The following is a 23887-nucleotide window of genomic DNA, read 5'->3' on the forward strand; positions in this document are numbered from 1 at the left end:
GGCAACCTAAAACATGTTTGCAAACTTAAGGATTTGGCTTATATCCTAGCCAAAAGGAGAATAGCCATGGGCTGGAAAGCAGCCACAGAACCAGACTAATGGTATGGTGGCACGCCCTACTGAAATGGGTAGAAGTCGAGACAGTAGCATGGCATGAGGCAGGCGGCAGTGGGGAAGAGAACGAAGTGGGGCCTCTGATAGCATGGAGACAAATGGTAACTACATTGTCGGGATCCTTCCAGGCCAATTCTAGTGAACATGACTCGTCTGAGAACGACAAAGGGGACCAACCCCAGAAGAAGGGCAATCCGTTGAACGGAAGTGGAAGCTCGAGTTAAAAGGGGGAGGAGGGGAAGACAGTAATGAATAATACACAAATGTATGCTAGAGAAACTTGTAATTGAAATGTCGGGTGTGATGGTTATGTTTTGTTTGAAAAAAAAAAATGTATTGATTTTTTTAAGTATTAAGGCAAGAAAGCTGGAATCTCGTCAAACAAGAAAACATAACAAATTCAAAGTAAATAATTTATATCGGGGTTCGCACAGAAAGTCGAAACAGTATTGGGAGAATCTTTGCCAAGTATAATCGTGCTAATATCCCTACGGCATAGCGCCCACCACTATGGGCCAGTTTACCATGGACTTGGGAACATTTTAACTTAGGAACATTTTAACTTAAGATATTCTAGGTGTCGGAGAACAAGTAATTTACAGTCAAAGTATATGCCAAAGTATTAGTATTCAGTAACCACCTATAAGGCATTCCCCTCCAAGCACAAATGTGCACTTTTTGTTTTACAAAAATGAGGGTAAAATATCATGACCTTAGTTTTATTTATATTGAGAACCAAAGAAATAGTGTCTGAAACTTTTTTAAGCCGATTTAAGGATGCCTGTAGGCCAGGCCAGCATTATCATGGCGTAGCCCATCCACTGAAGTGAGATGTTTCCCAGTTTCGGGCTGATCGATGTTGGATTACTCAGTGCCACTCCCATGTCTGCCAGATAAAGGTTAAAAAGGAGGGGAGTAAGGAGGCATCCCTGCTTCAGTCCCTGCTTGGTGGGAATCCAAATAGACATCCTACCCGTTTGGTTAAGCTGAATCTTGACTCTGGTGTTATCATGAAGAGAAATAATCATTGAAAGCAAGCCAGCTTGGATATTCCAATCAGATAAATTATGCCAGAGCCTGTTCCTATTGACAGAATCGAAGGCCGCGCTATAACCAATGAATGCCACAAAAAATGGTCTCTGTCAGACACTCCATGCCTGCAGGATAACGGTCAGCTAAGTCTCTTCTGGAAACCGGTTTGATTTAGCAGAATAAGCTTAGAGGCTTCTGCTCTATTCCATAGTTTGTTTAGCAATAGACAGGCAAAGCTCTTAGCTGAAACGTCTATCATCGCTAACAATCGATAATCATCAGTGTCAGCATGGTTACCCTTTTTTCCAGATGGGCACCACAATGCTATCACACCAAGAAGGGGGGACAATCTGTGATTCACCAATCCAATGACAAAGCCAGTCAAGCGTGGTAGCCCAGTGAGTAGCATCAGATTTAATCAAAGAGCTACAAATAGCATCTCTGCCAGGTGCCCTCAAAGATTTGCTTACTTTGGTCAATCTTATCAGCAGGACATTTGGAATAAATCCATTTGGCCTGAGGCATGTCCAACCTAAATGGCGTTACATCCCCAGCCCCCAGGGTTTGGGTGATCTATTCAATTTATGTGAATTTTGGGACACCGATAAAATCACGAGTCACCAGTGAGTAACCATCAATTACTCTCCAAAGTTTGAGTCAATAGCTAATGCAAATCCCACCAAAGAATGCCAGCGTAGGCACTCAGAACGGTATAGATGTTTTCTCAGCCATTAGCGGTAGATATGTTTGACTTTGTTAACCCGCAAAGCATATTCAGCTGAGTACAGAGCCAATCCAGATAGCTCACGAAAGGTCTTTCATAGTTCCCTCCTCTTAGTGAAACCCGTCAAACGTGTGATGTGAAATCTTAGGGCCAGTTGTCAATCTTGCGCTAGTATGTCTCTTGAGGAGATGATTGCAGCAGTAGACTCCCCGAAGTCCTCAATTGCATAAATTGACAAGGTGGAGGTAAATGCCAAAGCACTCTTCACACGAAGTTTGATAAGAGACCAATGCTACCTGCATACTAGCAGAAACCTCTGACAACCTAGATCATTCCAAGAGATACGATTCAATGCAGAGCAAACCCTCAGTTCCCCTGTCAAAATGAGAGGTGGAACAGGCACTAAAAAGTTCAGACTCACTACGAGAGGCAGATGGTCACTTTCTGGCCGATGAATAATACCCATATCACAGACCAAAGAAGAAGCACTGGCCATAAAGGCATAGACAAGATGTTACAGGACTTATGTCAGATCCAAATGAATTAGGGGTGGTGGGGGGAATCCAAAGGAAACACTCCATTAATCATAGAATGCCCAGTAAAGTAAAGAAGGCTGGCCCGCTCAAGAGCGTGAGAGCAAATCACTGTCCACAAAAACAGATGAATGAGTAACATCTCATTCCGATACATTGAGTTCTCTTGGGATCTTAGAGTTGAAGTCTCCACACATAGTACAGGGGAAAACGTCCTATTAGGTCACTAATCAAGGCCTCAATTTCCAACATCACTAGATTATGGGTAAACCTATAAGGAGGATCATATAAGTTAATGATGATTATCTCTCTTTACTTCCTCCTTTGCAATAATCAGAAGGACAAGTGATTTTATCAATAAGTATATTGGGAGAATTTGGAAGTAAGTTCCACCAGGCACAAAGGTTACCTAACTTCCAGAAACAGTCCTCCATTCGGACGTCCTCGGAATTCCTGGATAACCAGTTCATACAAGAAGTGCCAACCATCTATCACAATCAGGTGGGTAGCCAAGTCTCCTGGAGAGCCACCACAGAGTAATGGTCAATTTGCTCCATAAGGCCATCACCATCAAATAAATGAAGGTGTCCAAATGTATTCCAGCCAATAGTTTGGACGTGGGGTACATTGCTCAGTGCTAAGAACCCAGGTCCCCTGCTGTGCAACCACCTTTGCCAACCACACCCAATGCGTTTCTTCCCCCGTATTTCATCCTCAGTCCCAGCTCCAAATGGCAAGCTTGGGACAGTGAGGTGCTACAACTGCTCTGGTAATATGCACCATTCTTTCCAGCCGAATCAACTGGGCAGAATCTTTTAACATACTCCGTCTCAACGATTGTACACTCATAACCCAGTCGATTAAAAAAATTCAGTGTGTTCCAAAATGTATGTTATAGTGCTATTCGGAAAGAAATATACAACTGAAGTAGCTAGACACATTCTTTTATTAGTGGTAGGGTCAGAGTTAAGGTCTGCAATGAGGACATTTAATTTGGACTTCTCGACGACAGACTAGCACCTTTAGTTAGGTACGGAGATCCCTATAGCAATAGGGAGGGAGAGGCCACAGTGTGTCAGACTCCTCCTTCCGACCCGCCACACGGTCCAGCCAGACACAAATCTCCAAAACCATAGAAATGGGGCACAACAATGAGCCTGTACCTTTCTCCCTGCACCATTCATCGAACTTCCTCTTCATGCATAAGTAGGCATTGAGGGTCTGCTTGCTCTCAGCAACACCTCCAAATTAGCATTGGAGAGATCAAATCCATCCTACCCTTAGCCACACAAGAGCCACACACTGAAACAGAGACTCTGGGTTTGAATGAAGCACCAGACCTTCTTACTGTTATAGCAGGTCCACCCTCCGAGTAAGACGGTGAGGTGGAGAGATGGCCAACTGCCAAGGTTCTGGGTACCACCTTCTCCGCACCCAATCCAGGCGATAAAATGTATCGGAGCCGGAACGTTCTCAACCTCATGAGAATCAATGGGATGACCAGAATGGGAGGAAATGTCCAGTGAAGGTTGTAGGTTCACGCCACTAAAAAGGCATCTCTTACAACCCCCTTGGGGTAGATTGCTTGAAGCAGAAATGTCTGCAGCTAGAGTTGGCGCTTACTACAAACAGATCCACTGAAGGGGTTCCCCAAAGGTCAAACATCTCCAGGCAAATATCCCATTTGTTGGAGTGCGAAAATCAAATCAGACTCGCCTTCTCATTTCTGGTGATGGTGAAGCAAAACAAGATTTATTAGTTTGCTTGCATGACAAAATGACAGCATCCTCGCCGTTAACCTGCTCCCTCCTAACTAACCCTCTACACTCTCCAGACATGCAACTTTTATAACAATTCGGCCTCATTACAGTCAGATGTTTCAGAACCCTTTCACAAGGCCTCCTGGGATGCTATTACCGCCAGAACAAAAGATCCTATTAATTCAGATGCATAGTCCATCGACAGTGTTGATGTAAAATGATACCCTGCGATGATGTCCTTGTGGGTAAAGAAGGCCGACCAGGTTCACTTCCGTTCCCTTCAGATGAGAGAAGCTTAACACCTCCTTGCCAACCTGTGACAACTTTCATTCTCAATTAATGCTCCATTGTCCTAAACGCCTTATGCCGGCACGATCCACTGACCTCAGTTCAACGGCCTTGTCCCACTGTCCCTAAGCAGACAAAGCTCTTAGTTGGCATTTTTGATGAAGTCTTACCCAGTGCTAAGAGGAGGAAAGAGACAAGATGGAGAAATTACTCACTGGTAATGTTCTTTCTATAGATTCTTCTCCCGGGGATTCCTCATCAGATATATATCCTTCTAGCGTCAGCTGCTCAGAAAACTTTTCTACAGCGGATATAGTGCACCTCGACTCAGCATTTCGATCACTCTTGACTCAATGTAGCGCGGTCGTCGGCTCCGGACAGGACGTTGGTCAGCGTATATATACCACGTCACTACACCCTGTACCTAAATTCCCCCCTTGAACCCCCACCTCACAAATTTCAGAGGAGTTTAGGGTTCTGTAAAAAACCTGAAGGTGTTTCACAACTCAATACCCAGGAATCCCTTATGCAGGTGGCCGGGGAAGAGCCATCGTTATTGGATCCCAACCCTAGGGGTGGATTAGCGAGGGAGGATCACCTGGGTAGGGGGTCCTCGGGGAGTGGGGAGGAGACACTGGAAGGTGAGACATGGTATCCCCATTTCCTGACAGTTATTTACCCCATATTCCTGTAGCTTTAAGGGATACAACTCCCATAATTCCCCTCCTTTCCTTATCAGCCTAACTACTGAGACGAGGAAGAGGAAGACAGACTAGGAAGATTACCACTAGTAACCTACACTGGCCTTGTCCCACTAATAAGGTCAGGCAGAGGCAGGCACTCAGTCAAAATCACACACACCTGAAACTCATCAACCGTTTTCCAAACTTTAAAAGGTGGAGCACAGAAAGACACAGAGCCAGTCAGGGCGAAAGAAGGAAGGCAAGCTGGATGGCGAGATGGAGGAGCAACTGAGAGAAAGCTGCTGAAAACCAGGCCAGGGAGAACGGGACGCTGAGATGCTAACAGGCTGCAAGTTGAGGTAGGAGAAAGCATGGTGAGGGAGCCGTGTCTCCAAGAAGCCTGAAGAGTTCAAAGAAGGGAGCCAAGAGGTGGGCTAAGCCCTTGCCTCCATGCACCAGAAAGCTGCTTGTTTCCTCCGTGGGGCTGTCTGGTAGTGTCTGGCAGGTGGGCAAGACCCTGACCTCGACGAACTGAAAAACAAAGGACGCGCAAAAGCAATCACAGCTGGTGAGTTCAAAGAAAGGAAGAGCTAGCTTTGTGATACGCGTGATTGTGAAAGCTACAGTGTTGTATGCAAGGTTATTTGTTTAAGGATAAAAGTCATTGAATGTTTTAACTGGTGGGGGAGCCAACGAGAAACAAAGTAACAGAGCAGTGCCGTGTGAGAAGGCACGCTGTTAATGCTTCTTTGAAGATAACAGATCAGTGAATAATGAAAGTGAAATATGTAGAAAGCCATTGAAGAAAAGGGCACGAGGGAAGAGAGCGTGCAGAGATCCCAAAAGGCTAATTTAAAAGTTAACTGTTTGCGAAACAAGGAATAGAGGGGCCGTGGGCCTGAATGAACTATAAGCTTCTGTGAGTTAAGGAACAGAGCGGTCAAGGGTCAGTTCTGCGAAACTAAATGCAAGAGGCACGGACATTAAGAAAATAGTGCAAGAGGCATGAACATGGAGAAACCAACCCTTTTGTCAGAGTGGGCATGGATAGGGGTGAGAATACTGTGCAGTTGCAAAGGTCTCTGGCAAGGCGATAATGAGAAGGACCATGCTGTCGGAGTGGTTACGCAAAATACTATGGGGTTGTGAAAGAGCCGTACAAAGGTCGTGGAAAGGAATTCTCCCTGTGCTCTGTGAAGCAGTGTTTGGCTGGAAGGTGTTTCAGCTATGTTTGAGCGTTTGTAGACAGGCAAGGGAAGCCTGTGAAAGTAACTAAGAAGGAACTTTGTGACTATCTGTCTGTTTGAGAATTGTGAAGCCCGAAAGAATTCATTTGAAAAGAACTGTGATGCATATTGAACTGTCATTGAATTAGGCGATGGAAGCCTAATAGATTCATGGAAATCTTTGAACTGTGAATAATACCACCCACCTTGAAGGAACTTTGTAAGAACCCTAGTGAACTGAGCTTGGAAAAGGGAGTGGTGAGCCACATTTATTGCGATTCTGCCATTCTTTTGATACACTCTTTATTTTCATGCATTTTCCCACACTTAGTTATTGTGAGACGCAAGGGCAATTATAGGTTTCTGACACAGGCTTTGTCCTTTGTTAGACTGACTGACATGGACCATTTTATTTTACTTTGATGGTCGAGACTACTCCCCTTATATAAATCTCCCATTATAGAAATAGGGCCAGCTAGGAAGTCTCCAACCCCAGTCAAACTTAATAAAGGTGTTGAAACTTGTACCTTTTGTGTCTGTGTCCTTACTTATGATACCATGCCTGCCTCACAGTTTCCTTCCCCAAGCTTCAAGTACTGGTTCACCAAAACAATATTCCAAAAGAGCTTAGGATTCCCTTCCCAAAGCTTCAAGCACAGATGCAGCAAAGGTTCAACAAACACATGTTCTTAAGTTTTCTTCAAAAACTTCCATACACTTGGTTGGGGCTCTCTGTTGTGGGCGCAGTTGTCAGACCGCACGGTCCACCCATTACAGGTCGCGGAACCAGGGGCCCTTGACGTTATGTTTTGGCGTGACACATTGTCCAAGCTTCCTCCTTGACATTACTTGACCCTTTGTACTTTCATTTTTAACTTTATATTCAGTCCGTCTCTTCCTTCACCGGGGTTTGCAACCTTTAGGTTATCCTTTGCTCCTAATTCACTGCTCCCCCTTCTTTTTAAACACTTTCTTTTTTTACTCGTAGTGCTTTAAATACTTTTTATTCATCCTCAGATATCCATAGACTTTCAAAACAGTGCCTATTGCCTGCACCGGACCATTCTGATATACTGTTTCAAGATATTCTTCTGCCAACATGTCAGTCTTTCTCTGCTACTCGAAAGGCTTTCAAACCCTTGCAAATTTTCTATACACGATGACTCTGATACACAATATCGCCATACTGCCTCGTTAGCATAGCATTCGATTGTTTACACAGTTCAGAAGCACTCCCAAGTTTATTGGCGACACGCGCCCACACTGCCACAATGCGTTTTCTTTTCCTCGCGCACCGGGTTTCTTTAAACACAGAAACTCACTGGTCGCTTTACTTGATGCTGCAGATCCTCTGCTCTCACGGCTTCTCACAAACTGAGATCAGGGTCTCACAAGCTGCCCCTCCTCTGCCCACGGGAAGGAGCACTTGCATAACCAAACGGAAAGGGCAGACACTGTATACGGCTTCCCTCCTCCAACCTCACTGGTTCCCTCGAGACACAGCTCCCTCGCAATGCTTCTGCAGACTGCCCTGCTCTGCATCTTTCCAGTGTTGTCACGATCCACTCTCTGACGGTCTGTCTGGGCTTCTCTACTGCTCTCCTCTTCCCATCTGCTGCTCTCTTTCTCTCTGCTGCTGCCATGCCACCCTTTTATACACCTTTATCCCATCAAGGGTGTTCCGGTGTGCTTCTCTTGCCTATTTTGCCTAATTCCAATTAGACCAGCTACTGGGACATGCTTAACCTTCAGCTCTGTAGTGTTCCGACTCCCTCTTCTTCACCCCAGTGCTATAGCCGTGTTTCCAATAGGACGTGTGCATTACTCTTAGTTGCCTCTTCTGCATCTCAGTACTTGATATGAGATTACAGGGAAAAGCTGGAGAGGACTGACAATATCCCCATAAAGACTGAGGGAGTGTCTGATAGGTCAGTGTTAGTGAAGGGGGGGATACATGTCTCGCCTTCAGATACCCTCTCTCCAACCCCCAAGGACCCTCCCCCCCAGGTGATCCTCCCTCGCTGGTCAAACCCAAAGGTCAGGATTCAAATGTGATGGCCCTTCCCTGGCCACTTAAAAAGAAGATCCCTAGGGGAGTAGATGTGAGAGTACCTTCAAGTTTCTCACAGGAGGTAGCAGGCTCCTCCTCCCACAAAGAAATCAGTTTTAGAACTGCCAGCACTTTCCTAGCGAGGTTGCCGATGAGAAATCTGCTGGAGAAGAATCCATAGAAAGAACATTACCAGTAAGTAATTTCTCCTTCAATGGATTGTCCCCCTCCCAGCCCCCACAGATTCCTCATCAGATAGACTCGCTAAGCAGGTCCCTATAACAGCAATTTTTGTTAACACGTCCCCCAGAAGCGAGCGTAAGATCCATGGGCCACATCTAAGCAGCAGTGTTTGGCAAAAGTATGCAACGACAACCATGTCACCACTCGGCAGATGTCCCTTACTAGCACACCTCTCGGCAGTGTCGAAGAAGTGGCCACACCTCTAGCGGAGTGGGCTCTGATGCCCAGTGGTGGATCTTTCCCTGCATTGTGCTAACATTCCTAAATGCAGAGGGTTATCCATCTAGATATGGTTTGTTTAGACCGCATGCCTTTCCTGGACAGAGAGAAGACCATGAACAGTTGGTCTGCCTTTCTGAATTCTGATGTTCTTGCAACATAAAAACTAAAAGCCCCGTTGGGATCCAACCGATGAAACAGCTATTCCTCCTAAGAGGGCTGAGGAGGTGGTGGGTAGAATACAGGCAGGTCTATGCTCCGAGATAAGTGAAACTCTGAGACGACCTTGGGCAAAAACCCTGGTCGTACTCGAAGGGATTCTTTGTTTCGGAAAAATGGAAGGAATGATGGTTTGCATGACAGTCCCTGTAACTCACTAACCGGTCCGGCCGATGTAATCACCAAAAAGAAATCAGTCTTCAGTGTCAGGAAACAGATGGAGCATGAAGGTAAAGGCTCAAATGGAGCCGCTATAAGAAAGGTAAGGACCAAATTAAGGCCCCAGCCTGAAACCACAAAGGAATAGCTGGTAACATATTCAAGAGGCCCTTCAGGAATTGGGCCATAACCAGGATCGTAAAGAAAGACTTGATCAGGAGACCTTTGGAAAACAGACAATGCCACCAAGTATCCTTAGACTGTTGTAACCTGAAGGCCCGCGAAGGCCAGTGACAGAAGGAACAGCATCACTGCAGTGGTGGGGCAAGAGTTGGGGGTCAATCTTGAGTTCCATGCACCATACCTTGAACCTTCTCCACCTGCACGTATACAGCGATCTTGTAGAAGGTCTGCATGCAGCTGGTAGCACCTCAAGTACCTCCCCTGAAAGGTCCCAATCATCATGCCTCATCCTCTGAAGAGCCACAAATCTAGGCTGAGGGATTCCAGGCTTGGGTAGAGTAGCCTACCCTCTGACTGAGATAGGTGGTCTGGCTGACTAGGCAGCCAGAAAGGTGGGAAGATTGCCAAGTCCAATACCACGTCCTCCTCGCCCAATCTGGAGTGATCAAGATCAGGGTTGCTCGGAACATCCTCAACCTCCTGAGAACCCACAGAATGACGGGGATCGTGGGAAGGCACAGTGGAGGAGGAACACATTGCCCAGTGCGCCTCTTGCTGGGAATTCCCTCAAGCAAAACTGTTTGCACTTCCTGTTTTACTCGGTAGCAAACAGATCCACCACCAGGATATCCACTGAGTGAAGATCTCCTCTAGGACTTCTTGGCACTCTTCCCACTCGTGTGAGACTGTGCTCTGCCTGCTCAGAGCGTCCGCCAATCCGTTGTCCGTCCCCACCAGATGTACTTCCGAGACCGAGATTTGATTCTCTAAAAGCCAGAACCACAGCGGCATTGCCTCTCTGCAAAGGAGAGGGAGCGCCCACCTGCCTGCTTGTCCGTCATGATCAGGACTTGTTTCCCTTGGAGAAAGGGCGCAAAAGCTTTCAGGGCCAACCTGATCGCTCACAGCTCCAGCCTGTTGATGTGCCACTGGGTTTCCATTGCGGACCAGAGGCCGCTCACCTGAAAATCGTAGCAGTGAGCACCCAACTCCTTCAGAGATGCATCTGTGACCACCCTGAGCTGGGGCTACGAAGACCAGAAAGGTTTCCACGCCATCATGTCCTCGGTGCTGGCCCACCAAGGGAGATCATCTGCAACTGACTTGGAGACCTTTAGAATGTCCTTTCAGGTGCGGAAGTAGCAGGACCATTGACCCCATAGCAGCAACTGCAGCAGCCACAGTTGCTATCTGGCCTCTGGCACTAGAAAAATGCAGGCGGCCATGAGGCTTAGGAGGCAGAGAAAGGAAACAGCTGGCAAGGTGGTGTGCCTCTGGAGCAGTTGAACCATCTGTCTGACACTGGTGACTCTCTGCTCTTGGGGCACGGGAGGGTTCGGAGGGCAGGGGAGTTTGGAGTAGAGCGTTCCCTTCCCGAGTGCCAAGGACTGCTTCGATGAACTAAAGCATTTGCGTTGGTGTTGTGTGGGACGTCTGAAAGTTCAGGGAGAAGCCCAGCCTGTGCAGTAGTGAGGAATTGACTGAGATGCAATGATATTCGCTTCGCTAACTCGCCTTGGATCGACCAATCGCTCTAGTTTTTGAGGTGGTGGGGGTGGTCTGTCTGGAGTTCTCCTTAGAAAAGGCAGACAGTACCCCCATACGACAAGCTGCAAGGCCCAGGAGTCAGAGGTAATCTCTTGCCACTGGGGCCAGTGCCCGACGATCCTTCTTCCAACCGAGGAAACATGGGGGGGCAGGGGGAGGACTCAGAGCAGCAGGTGCCGCAGTCTGCTGGCCCCTAGACATCTCTCTGCTGGAGCGTGGAAACATCTCTGCCCCTGCCTGTGTTGCAGGAGCTGTGCCTTCTTTCCTAAGGGGATGTACTGTCAGTACACCTGCACTCTGGATGCAAAGCTGATGGAAGGTTTTGCAGGCTGTGGCACAGCTAGGCCCAGTGACTTAGCAGCTAACTTTGAGTCCTTACATTTTTTCACGGACTCATCAGCCCTAGGGCCAAACAGGTTCTTGCCATCAAAGGCAATATACAATAGCTTTGCCTGGACATTTGACGAAAAACCTGAATTGTGCAGTTACACCTACCTCCACAGAACTGCAGATGATCCCATTGTTCTCTCAACGCGTTCATCAACGTGCAAGCCTGTTTGGAAAGACTGGCGGTCCGCCTCCTTTCCATCTTCCACAACCCGCAAGAACCCATCCCACATTTCTCATTCGGGATTATGTTCTGACACTTCCTCAATTGTCTTCCAAAGACCAAATGCATATTTTGCAAGTGCGCAGGAACTATTTACAGCCTTTAAGGCCATAATGCCCGATGCAAAGATTTCTTTACAAGGGCGTCTGACTTTTTGCCATCCCCGTCAGTAGGGGGATTGGATGTGGAGTGCCTTGTATTGACCATGGCAGCTTGGACAACCAGACCCTGCAGAGTTGATGTGGGGAGAGGAAAGATGGATCTCTCCTTACCGGCTATATTTGTTTGTGAATTCAGAATTGAAAGGATGGGGTGAACAAGGTTTTTGCCACAACGCAACAACAGGGTCAACAATCACTATGATGAAAGGTAAGGCCCTCTCTGTCGGGGGCCCTTGGTGAAGGATGTCGTTGAGTGCATAGCTTAACAGGGATTTGGTTGGGGTGTCCAAACCCAGGGCACCAACCACCCTGTCTACCATGGTGCATTACTGGGCATGTGCATGTCGATAGGGGTGAGCTCGCTGAATTACTAAGTCGGCATAAATGTCCAAGCCACTTGCATCCCTCGGCCCATCTGCTAAAATGAGTAAATCGGCCTGGTCTGGGAAAAAATCTGTGCCCCCAGACCCTCGCCCGTTGGCTCAAGACTAAAAGGTACTCGTCACTGTCATTGTCGACATGGTGGATCGGGCCTGCGGGACATACGAATGCTCTGGCACCGGGATCTGCGCCGATGGACCCGCGCCTGACGGCGCCGATAACAGCTTCTATGAGGTGAACAACAACTATGAACTTCAACTCCCAGAATTACCCAAGTACTGAGACAAGGAGGATGCAGGAGTTTGAGTCGTGTACCAAGACTTTGAACCACAATGTGCAGGCTAGCTGTTTTCCCAAAGCGCCTGTGCGCGGGACATTTAAATCTAGTGAGCGCACTATTTGGGGAAGACATTGGCTACTGTTTAAGAGCCATCATACGTGAAGATCACGTACCTGGAGAGCTGCTGAGTCGGAGACACAAGTTCTAAGGATACGCTGGGAGCCACAAGGAAGGTCCCAGGCACTTTGCGAATCGAGAGGCTGGGGTTCTCCACTCCTGATCCCAAAGGGAGGAAGATATGCAATTGTGGATCCGCGAAGTAGACCGGAGGAATGTCTACAGCCTCCAGATTGAAAGAGGGTGGAAGCAGCATGCAGAAGTGCAAACCCAACCGGAGACACTGGAGAAAGCTGGTGAGTCTGCCCAAAGCCAGCGGGCACCCAGGGGCGTTCCGGCGACCGCGCCAACAGCACTTTGAGCATTATAGCCTTGTGAATACGACAAAAGGCTTGTTTGAATACGAAAAGGCTAAAAGGTAAACCCCTATGAACTGTGAATATTTGAAATGTAAATGTGAGGCCAAACTTAAAGAAACCTTACCAAGAGCATATATCACAACCAGAGAGCTGTACCTACGATATTGATAATACCGAGGAGCATATGAGAAGTCCTGGTAAAACAAAGACACCAGGCGAGTAAAGCATATCAGAAGTCTTGGTAAACCAAAGATACCAAGCGAGTGAAGTATATAAGAAATCCTGACAAGCAAGACATCAAGCAATTGATATAAATTTAAAAGTCCTGGCAGGCGAGTACACCAGGCAGTTGGCATTGCATAAAGAAACCTGGCAGGGGAGTAAACCAGGCAATTTGCAAGCCCCAAGAAATGTTAAAAGAACGATTCGCATTTATTTACTGAACCCTGAAATGTTAAAGAAAGACATTGATAATTAGATTAGAGGAGAAAGCAGCATTAAAGAATGACTGTTAAAGACTTGGTTACCTAATCAGGAATCTTGTTAGTCCAAACAAGACACTAAGGAATTGTTTACAAAAGTGACTATTCTTCTGATAATTAAGAATCCAGGAGAAGGGATGCACCCTCTAGAACCAAGGGTTTCCGTCCTGGAGAACATTTTTGTTGGAATTATATTCATTTGATTTGTGAACACTTCTTGGCCAATTGAAGATATTTTCCTTACACATTTTCATTTGTGTATAGTTTAAGGCTCAGGATAGGACGTTTTGGACACAGGGACGGTTTTCAGTTATTGACATCCTGACGCAGACATATCCATAGTTTTGATTTATAGGCAGGGAAAATACCCTTTAGCATAGGGTCTGAGAGGCATTTTTCCAACCCTTTCTCTTAATAAATATCTTTGGTACCAGCATGACAACCTTGTGTCCGGCTCTCATTTCTGACCTCTCACAACAACCCTTTCTGTGTCTGCAACTAAAAATAATTGTATATGTGAGTTTGTGGGTGCAGTTAGTATTTCATCTCAAAGGACTCCTATTAAGAACTTTCCCTTTCTCCCTCCTTAAAGCACTTGCAACCCTAAATGGGTAATGTCAGTGTGACAGCCTCTCTAATGCATTCCCTCAATATTGTGCACGTGATGAGCAGAACAAATAATAATCAAACAAAATACATGACATGTCATATAGTTATATTAGCGTACCATTTCCCAAAATGTAATATGGACTCAAATGAATGCACTGACCATTAATATGTACATTGATATGTTTTCTTATAAAAACAAAACAACAATCTCTCAGCTTACTCATTAAATCCCACAATACAATAAATCTTAATCCACCTTTAAACAGCGTATAGTTCACAATTCACATTTCACTCTGAGCAGGTGCTGCAAATAAAAACTCTCTTTAAAATATCAAAACACAATAACTGCGCCTTTCATCAGGGTCCCAATGGGCAAGGCACAATCTCTTGGAAATGCTGAGATCAAACCATAGTGAATTCAAAACCCTAGGATGTCTGCAAAACGCTGTTTGCTGCCTACCAAAAACACTGAACTAAACCAAAATGATGTATCTCCTTCTCAATGCTAGACAAAAGCAATCTTGTATGGAAAATGCATATAATAACGAATAAACCTGCAAAATATCCAAAGGCAACTGCAATGGAAACCAATAGTAAGCACTACACTCCATTTCAGAAACGTGCTAATCAAAATGCAAATAATGCAAGTTCATAATGCAAACAGCAATAATATAACCCCCTTCTGGGCAGAATGGGCCCTGCTACATGACACTTGCACCATTGGAAACAGCACACCATGGGAGCGGATATTCCGGCAAAATCATATTGAATTTCAAGAAGAAAACGAGATAAAAAATGTAGAAGAAAGTTCTCTAACGAAAGTTGTTCCAGTGAGCAGCACGCTGAAAAAAGGAACCGAGGTACGGAGGCATAGTGACGTTGGTAATGTAGGACGACTGACGTGACATCCGGAGTTGACGACCACTGCATCGAGTCAAGAGGGAATCGACGGCCGAGTTGAGGTACACTACACCTCCTGCCAAAAGGTTTTCTGAGCAGCTGACGCTATAAGGTTATCTATCTGATGAGGAATCTGAGGGAGACAAGCAATCCATAGAAATAAAAACAGTCCCTCTGTTGATTCTTTTGTCTCATGATTAACGAGTGTACCAATTTAACCAGGTCTGCACTCTTCCCCAGGAGACAGACCCTTGCCTGCTCAGGGCATCGCCAACCTGCGCTCTTTCCAAGCCAAGTGAACCGCTGTGACATACATTTCATTCTCCAACAGCCAGGACCAGACTAGCATGGCCTCCCTGCACACCCACTCTCTTGTTGAGGTACTCTATGGCCACTGTATTGTCCCTAGGAGCTAACATTTTTGCTGCAAAGGGATGGTGCAAAAGCCATCAGCTTTCGTAGATAGGTATTTTCTCTTTAGTTTAATAAACAACCTTGAAATGTCATCCTTGAGTCCTACTCCTCCTTCTGGTTCTCCACAGTCGCTTCCAGGAAGTCATTAAAGCGATAACTCCTCTTCCATGAGCATGAAGAAGAATGATGATGGGAAAACCCGCCTGGGGAGACTTTCTTCGAGAGGACGCCTGTCCTCAGATAGATACTGCGTGACCTAGACCGAGACTACGCACCTTCACTCAACCTCTTGTGTAGTTAGGTGGAGAGTTTAGCCACCGTTTTGTGGAGGGCCATGGGATGCATGGATTGGCACCACCCGGGGGCTTCTCTCTCAGGCAGTACAAACAGATGCAATGGTGATCAGACACCAACATCTGCCGTCCATAATCCACGGAAGGTTTAAAACTCAAATCATTAGTGGGGTTGGGCATTTTTCATTGAACGAAGAGTGCAGAGTGCATGAAGGTCACGGGATGTTGTGCCTTGACATATACTGGCCCGATGTAATGTCCAGTGTGGGTGGTTAGAGGCTTCGGATGGTGCCAAAGCCAAGCCACTCTGCGCCCCCTGGTGGCAGAAAAGTTTCCAAAGATCAGCTCTGCTACAGATAGGATATCATAGATGAGGAATCTGTGGGAGGAAGGAATAAATTACAGAGATTAAGACAAAGCGTTAGCAGCATTCCCAAAGCAGCATGCTGAGCTCACAGAAAAAGGGAACTGAAATCGAGTAGTGCAACCACCTCAATATATACTGCCCATAACGTCAAATTAAGTCTTAGGTGCAAACAATGCAGGGTTGGACTGCACTGGGCCTCCCCATGTCTGAAAAACATTTTCAAATGTTCTTTTTATTGAAACCTTGATGAACATATTATAATAGCATTGCCATACATTACAAGCCTTATTGAAGAACCATAGAAATTTCATTTTTACAATTAGCTGAAAAACATTTCTAGATTCAGAAAGACTCTCAAGAGTACAATTCTGAGATTAGGAGTTCGGCAGGAACGCATTCATTACAAAAAAGGCTAATTCACTGTAGTTATTTATCAGTTTTACAGTTTTGTCATGTTTTCCCATGCATGAAAATGTCATATTTTAAAGATGGCAGAAGAATTCAAAAGAGGACTGTATTCTCTCTCGGAGCACATGACGAAATCTCAAGAAGCTTATCAAGTGTACATATCGGGTTACCACTGGTCAAATAAAGACAATAGATTACTTTTTATATTCTTGCTTTTGATTTTTGTACCGGTTGCTGATCCTTTTACTGTCTACTAATGAAATCTATGTTTTTGTCTATTTGTGCAAATGTCTTATCAACTTTATGTTTTTTTTTATACAGAATAAAGTTACTCACTGATTGACATATACAATGTAATTTAAATCCAGGTCTTTCAAAGAGAATGATTGTCTTAATATACATGCAAGGCATCTTACCTGACCAATTCATAGGTCTCTCCAAGAAGAGGGTTAAAAGGCTTTCCTGTACGGTCCCACTGTGAAGCCACAGCTGATACTGCAAAAGCAGCTACACACTGTAAAGCAGAAAATGGTAATCTATGAAAAAATATCAACATAAAAATATCAACATAATTTGAGTAACACATCTCTGAGGTCTCTAAAAAGTCAAATTTCCGACTGCACCTCCTCAGAGGTACTCTGCCTTTCCTCTCCTTCCCCCAGAAGCTCATGGTATCCCAAGCTCTGGTTCTCTCTAGCTTGGACTAGTGTAACAGCCTCTTTCTAAATCTTCCTGCCTCTACTCTCCGCCCTCTGCAACTAATCCAGAACAGGACTGCGAGACTTGTCCTTGGTCTCAAGCCCTGGGATCGTATCTCTCCAGCTCTGAAATCTCTCCGCTGGCTCCCAGTGGATGCAAGGATTAAATTCAAAACCCTCTGCATTGTCCACAAGGCTTTCTGGGGTCTGGGTCCAAAATACCTTCAGCTGTCCCTCCACAAACACCTCCCCTCTCGAGCTCTTCGCTCCTATACCTCCAACTCCCTCAGGGTCAGTCGTTTTTCAAAGAAACGAGCTGGGGGTAGATCTCTGTCTTCGGCTGGGGCCTCCCTCTGGAACAGCCTCCCTGCCACTCTAAAACTTGAGGAGAACCATCTCTGGTTCTGGAAGCACCTCAAGACCTTCCTCTTTTCTTCTGCCTTCGCTCCTCCTCTCCCCTGCTGATCTGCTCACCCTGCCACCCTCCCGCACTGCCTCCGGGCCACCACTTGCACTGGGGTCTGTATCTGTACCCACACAGCCCCACCCCCTTTTTCTTCCTGCACTTATCAGACCTACCCTGTCTGCTGCCTAAACCTAGCACTTGCAAATTGCTGGCTGCATTACCACTGTTTGTTGCCTTTAGTATTTATTTATTGTTATTTATCTGTTTCTCCTCTGCTTCGTACTTTCCACTTCTCCCCCCTTCCATGCACTTTTTGCCTCCCCCTTCTCCCATGCACTTACGCGTTCTCAATGTCACTGGGCCTAGTAAGATCGCTGTTTTGTTCTCCCCTGTTCCCCTCCTCTGCCTTGTCGGGCTCTGAAACACTTGTGTACGAGCACGATAGAAATAAAATATCAATCAAAACATGTTCAAAGTAATCTCACACACAAAAGAATTCCTGACTTGCGTGTGAACAGAGTGTTCTGGTTTCCTCCAATGAATACAAACATATGCTTATAGCCATGAGTATGCATTACATAATTACATCGAGGCACTTGCATTCTCTAAGGTTTAGTTCCAATGAGAAGGCAACCAAACCACTCAGCATGAAAAAGAAGCTATTGCATTACACATGATTATACTACAGCAGTGTCCATTTGCTAGCACTGGCATATTTGAACGTAGGGGTATTGTCTTCCACACTGCAAAGCTGTAAAAAAAGAGCATGTGTAATCATCATAGACACACTTTTAGTCTATTTCAGAAGTATCCTACATTTAAGATTTGCTTTTCACCCCTTTGCTCAGGCCTTCAAATTGTCCGAAATGATTTCCGCCACTCTCAGCAAGCCACTTCCATACTGAACATTTTATTTCTCATTCCAGTCTGAAAAAAAACCTACACCTTCTAAAGCAATTGTGGGTGATTTAAAATGATTGAGAAGATTGCCATGTAATACAACTGTCTGTATTTGCTAGATTGCCCTGAATAGGAAAGAGCCAAAAATGGCACCAGAAAACAACAGATTAAAGCAGATGTTAAAAGTTCAGTTGAACTTCATCATGTCCCTTATGTCTTTAATACAGAGATTTGCCATCATAAATGTTTCTTCAAAACCATTACTGCTAACAGAGTAAAGCTAATCGAGATAAATAATGCAAAGCCAAACAGCGATATCATTTTAATTTTGTGTATATGATCAACATGATCTTATACAACATAATAAATGTGTGATAGACTTAATGATCAAACAGATGTGTATGTTACGCTCACCTGGTTCCCACAGGGGCGTCGATCGGACCCGGACAGCTGCGACCTCCTCCAACGTGAAGCGTAGTGCAGAGATGACAGACTGGACTGGGCCGCCTAATCTCGTCTGCTTGACCCGTAGAAGTGTTCTCCTTATATTTGTAAATGATGAGCTCTCCATCCTGCGTGGAATGCAGGGGCGCGTAGATACCAGTTACTTCACTGGTTTGAAGGCGTTGGAAGAGTGAATATTGACTCCAAGGTTCCAGTCGAGAACCCTTTAAGTATAAAGTTCAAAGAGTTCAATATGTCCGATGTTCACTCTTGTACATTCCTTTCTTGTGTTGCAGCTGGGTCCAAGAGATGATTGTCTTTTGGCAGCTGATGGTGTTCAGGTAAGAGTCTGTATTACCAAACACTGTCCGGCAAAAGATGCTTGCGTTTAAATTGCTGTTTTCTCTCTCCTTACAGGTGCGGTGTAAGAAGTTGCGGTTTGTTACAGAATAATGCCTCCGGTTGTTAATCAGGTAAGTCTATGGTGGAGAGATTGTATTTGTTGGGTCTCTCGGCTCACCTTAGATGGTGGAATTCGGTGGAGAAAATGATGGAGGCTGCGCCAGATCGAAAAATGCTGTGAGGACTGGCGAGTATGGTGCGGCGCTGCAGCTGGCGATGCGACGCGTGTAGAATAATGTCCTTTTCAAGTTCGAAGACGTGATGGATCCGGCATTCAATTAAGGGTTGAGATAATATCCGTTTCCTAACCTTTCCTTCTTCTTTCTTCTATTGCTAGGAGCTCTGGATTCGAGACGGGCGTGGCTGAAGACTGGATGCTGACTGCAGGCACGGTGAGCGTTACGCTGCTGGATGCAGAATAACGCGAAGCATGTGCTGCTGTTCGGGCGTGGTTTAAATAGCCTCCAAAGTAGTTCCAGGTAAGAAGTCCCTAGAACCACACCCAAGTAAAAAATAGTCCCTGTAGTAAAATAGTCCCATCCAGGCCTCACGTTGGCTTGGATTAATTTGCAGCATGGTCTGCATGAGGTAAGTAAAGTCTATGAGCCTGGCGCCTATGGCGTCAGGACAGATTTCTATTATGAGCCTGGCGCCTAAGGCGCCAGGACTGAACCCAGACAGCCCCCAGCCGGGGCTGCTGAGGTTTTATTAATTATCTGGATGCCTGCTCCCGGGGCTGATGGGCTTGATCCAGATGCCCGGGGGTAGGCATCATGACAGTGTATAAGTATTATTTACACTAATAATGTACGGTAGTAATACCCTAGACAGATTAAACTTTAAAAAGGTTAAAACACTTGAGCTTATCCCAGTTATCCCTGTATCTGAACCAGTGTTACAGATACAGTTGCAGTCTGATAGAAAACTATCCTTACTTGTGGCCACTGCTTGCGTGCCAGCGCTGGGAGTTTCCTGGAACTCGCGCTTCCTGCACGGCCGCTCGCTTCCTGGAGGAGGCGGAGCTTCGGGCCGCTCACGTGACCGCTCACGTGACATTCGCCGGGCATAAAAGCACTCCTAGTGCAGCCGAGCGGCGAGAACCAGTGTTACAGATACAGTTGCAGTCTGATAGAAAACTATCCTTACTTGTGGCCACTGCTTGCGTGCCAGCGCTGGGAGTTTCCTGGAACTCGCGCTTCCTGCACGGCCGCTCGCTTCCTGGAGGAGGCGGAGCTTCGGGCCGCTCACGTGACCGCTCACGTGACATTCGCCGGGCATAAAAGCACTCCTAGTGCAGCCGAGCGGCGAGAACCAGTGTTACAGATACAGTTGCAGTCTGATAGAAAACTATCCTTACTTGTGGCCACTGCTTGCGTGCCAGCGCTGGGAGTTTCCTGGAACTCGCGCTTCCTGCACGGCCGCTCGCTTCCTGGAGGAGGCGGAGCTTCGGACCGCTCACGTGACATTCGCCGGGCATAAAAGCACTCCTAGTGTACCCTTGCGGCGTTAAGCCCTGCAGGGTAAAGTCCGGAGTCTGACTGTTAAGCGGCTGTTAGGCGGGGAGTCGCACAAGGTACATTAATTCCTCTTACTACCCATCGTGTCTATCATTTTAAAGGTGAGAAGTGGGAGGACAAGTGGTCCTTGGTGGCCACTGGTGGCTCGCGGTGGGAGTGGTGGAAGTGGACCAGGAAATTAACCTCATGGGGATTACCATCTAACGCTGAACGAGCGGTTAGGAATACATTTACTGTCCAAGTGTATCAAGTTAACCGGAAGACAACAGAGGGCTCCCTATCACTCTTTGATCCCACATTGAAACAGATATTACGGTACTGTGTGTTGCTCAATGAGCATACGTATACAATACTTCTATCTTTGAAGAAGTCTCCTGTGGTGGGTGTGCGAATAGGGATCTTCAATAATGACCAAACCTAAAGGAGCAAATGCCCGGTATAATTTACGCAAAGGAAACCAGGACAAACCGGCTAAGGGTGTCAAAAAGACACCGAGTAAAGAGGTGCAGGATATTCCTGAAAAAGGTACTATTCCTGCAATGTTTGGAAACAACACCTCTAAAAGGAACAATGGTTTGGAAAAAGTAGAGTCCGGAAAGGAGATCTTTCCATCCTCACATAATATCAGTGATGTCATGGACTCCACAAACTATACTGATATTGATAATAATTCTTTACTGGACCTCTGTCTATCCATCCAAAAGTCAATGGCTACCTTAAACACACCCACTCCTCCTGTTGTGAAAAGCCCAATGGTGGTAGAGGCGCAGGTTTTGATTCCGGCTCAGAGCAAACAGTCAGGTGATAGTAGGGTTCCTAGCCCTAAATGTACTGAAGGATCGATCTCCGATTTATCGGGCATACTCCCCATGCAACCCATTCCTAGCACCGCAGCAATGCCTACGCTGGGGCGATTATCAACATCTCCTAGTCTTTTTAACGAGCAGGAAGAACAGGAGCATACTGAGGCGGGGAACAGTGGAATAGGTGAAGATACCTATGGGCCTGCTATAGTGGAGCTACAGGCCTCTATGGCTTCTGTTCAATTTGCAATGAAAATTCTATTAAAATTGTGTGGAAGAATCCACACTAATACCATCATCCAGATGGGCTTATCGCCTCCGAACGGTGCCACGACATCGTTACCATCTTTACTAGTAAATGAAGAGACCTTGATAAGCCCTAGGGTGCCATCGGAAGAGGCCAATCCTGGAATAAGGGTGGAGCTGGAGACGGCAGTGCCGCTAACAAAAAAACAGCGTAGGCAACAGAAAAGTGATGCGGCGAAAAGCATGGTGGTTGAAATTGCCTCTCCTCTACCGGCCACGCTGCCCGTGGCTGCTCGATCAAAAAAGAGCAAACGAAGAGGAAAGAAAACAAAAAAACGCGCAAAGAAGGGAATGGGTACTTTATCAGGCTGGATTATCCGAGAGCCAATACATGAAGCACCGAGTGAGGCACAGGAAGACCTGGAATCAGAAATGTCCCTTAGCCTAATCGGTGAATCGACCAAATGTTCAACTCCCGATACGAACATGGAACCAGAAGAGGAAGCGATCCAAGTACCCATGGCTGTTGAGAATCCATCAAAGGCGGAAGAAAATTACACAAGTAAAATCTGTATAATTAAAAACCTCAATCAGAAAAAGAGAGATATGTGGCTTAACAGAACTGAAGTGTTAGCCAAACTACATAAGATCCCTCAGTTACGGGTGATTCAATCGGAAGACTTCCTTTTCGTAGAACCATTGGAGGTGCGTAACCCGAATGTCTCCGCCCTTCATTGTTGGGTTTTGGCCTCTGCCCAATTAATACGTAAACACAAACTATCACTGAGACAGATCGGTATGGATGTGGACGTTGATAAAGAAAAGGAAGACCCTTTCCTTCCTAGCAAGGATTATGTGTCACCTAAAAGTAATCCTGGAATACCCCCGCAACCAACTACGGCCAAGGTACAACTAGTCGATATCCAGAATACTCTAAAGTGGCTAGCAGATTCACTACCTAGGGTGCTGCAGCAACCATGAGATTATTCCATGGTGAGCTGGAACACCCACGGCCACCAACACTTTCTCTCGGACAAAGGATCTTTGACATTCATTAACCAACATCCTATTATACTACTACAAGAAACTTGGTTAACATCTCCCACTGACATGGATGGTTATGTGACACACCATACCCTGGCAAAGAAAGGGGAACGGGGCCGCCCATATGGGGGCCTATCTATTGGAATATCAAATAAGATCATGAGTAAAAAGATACCAGTGTTGGAATGTGACTATATCTGTGCAGTGGAAGTGATTGTGAATATGAATGGTATAAATGAAAATTTGTTGTTGGTTAATGTATACAATCCCCCGGGTGCTAAGTTAAGCGAACTGATTCAAGGATCCTTACATGAACTTCTCGCGGACTGGAGATTAACCCAGGAGAAATTCTTTGTCATAGTGGCTGGGGATTTAAACTGCCATATCCATAGTGGGAGTGGCATTGGTAACAACCCTTGCCTGTACAAGAATAGCATGTGGGGCCCTCAATTATCGGACAAGGAGGGACTGGGCTGGTTGTCCTTTTTTAAGTGTTGGGAATTGGAAATAATTAATGGCCGAACTCTTAGTGATAGGCCGGGCAAAAATACCTGGAGGAATGGAAAATCGGGAAGCACCCTTGACTATTTCTTTACAAGCTGGGAGGTGGCTAGGAATGTGTACGATATGTGGGTGCACCAATGTGAATGGAGCGACCATGATCCTTTGGTCATGACAATAAGGGCCCTGCTACCTAGTACAAAGGAGACCAATTTGGGCCATCTGCTCAGTAATCACTCCCTTAACCGTATTTCGTGGTCGGAGAGGAATATAGCAAAGGCCACAACGGCTTCGGGAGTTTGGAATTCAAATTGGGCTGATCATTTCAATCAACTAACAGCTGAGCAAATTGAGGATTGGATTAGTATCTTTACAGGCCAGCACGGTACATGTAAAATGCAAACTATGGTGGGGAAGGAGGGGAAAGAGGTCAGCTATGATCGGGCTATACGTGATAGGAAACGTTCACTAAGAAGGGATATTCGGGGGGCTAGGAAAGGAATTGTATCAAGGATAGCCCTAAGGATAAAACTTAATGATCTGAAGAAAGATTACCGTAGATGG

At 46.0% G+C, this 23887-nt stretch overlaps 1 protein-coding gene across 9 annotated transcripts in view; it reads right to left on the minus strand.

Annotated features, from left to right (window-relative positions):
- Nucleotides 1–23887, minus strand: part of OSBPL1A (oxysterol binding protein like 1A) — a 2815351-nt gene that overhangs the window by 676184 nt on the left and 2115280 nt on the right. For all 9 annotated transcript variants that reach the window (XM_069620918.1, XM_069620915.1, XM_069620919.1 and 6 more), the window contains one exon: nucleotides 16779–16876. In XM_069620918.1, coding sequence (XP_069477019.1) covers nucleotides 16779–16876 — 98 coding nt within the window. The remainder of the gene's footprint in view (nucleotides 1–16778; nucleotides 16877–23887) is intronic.

The sequence above is a fragment of the Ambystoma mexicanum genome, chromosome 5q (assembly GCF_040938575.1).
Source record: "Ambystoma mexicanum isolate Mex_15411 chromosome 5q, UKY_AmexF1_1, whole genome shotgun sequence".
In the NCBI taxonomy this organism is placed as follows: domain Eukaryota; kingdom Metazoa; phylum Chordata; class Amphibia; order Caudata; family Ambystomatidae; genus Ambystoma; species Ambystoma mexicanum.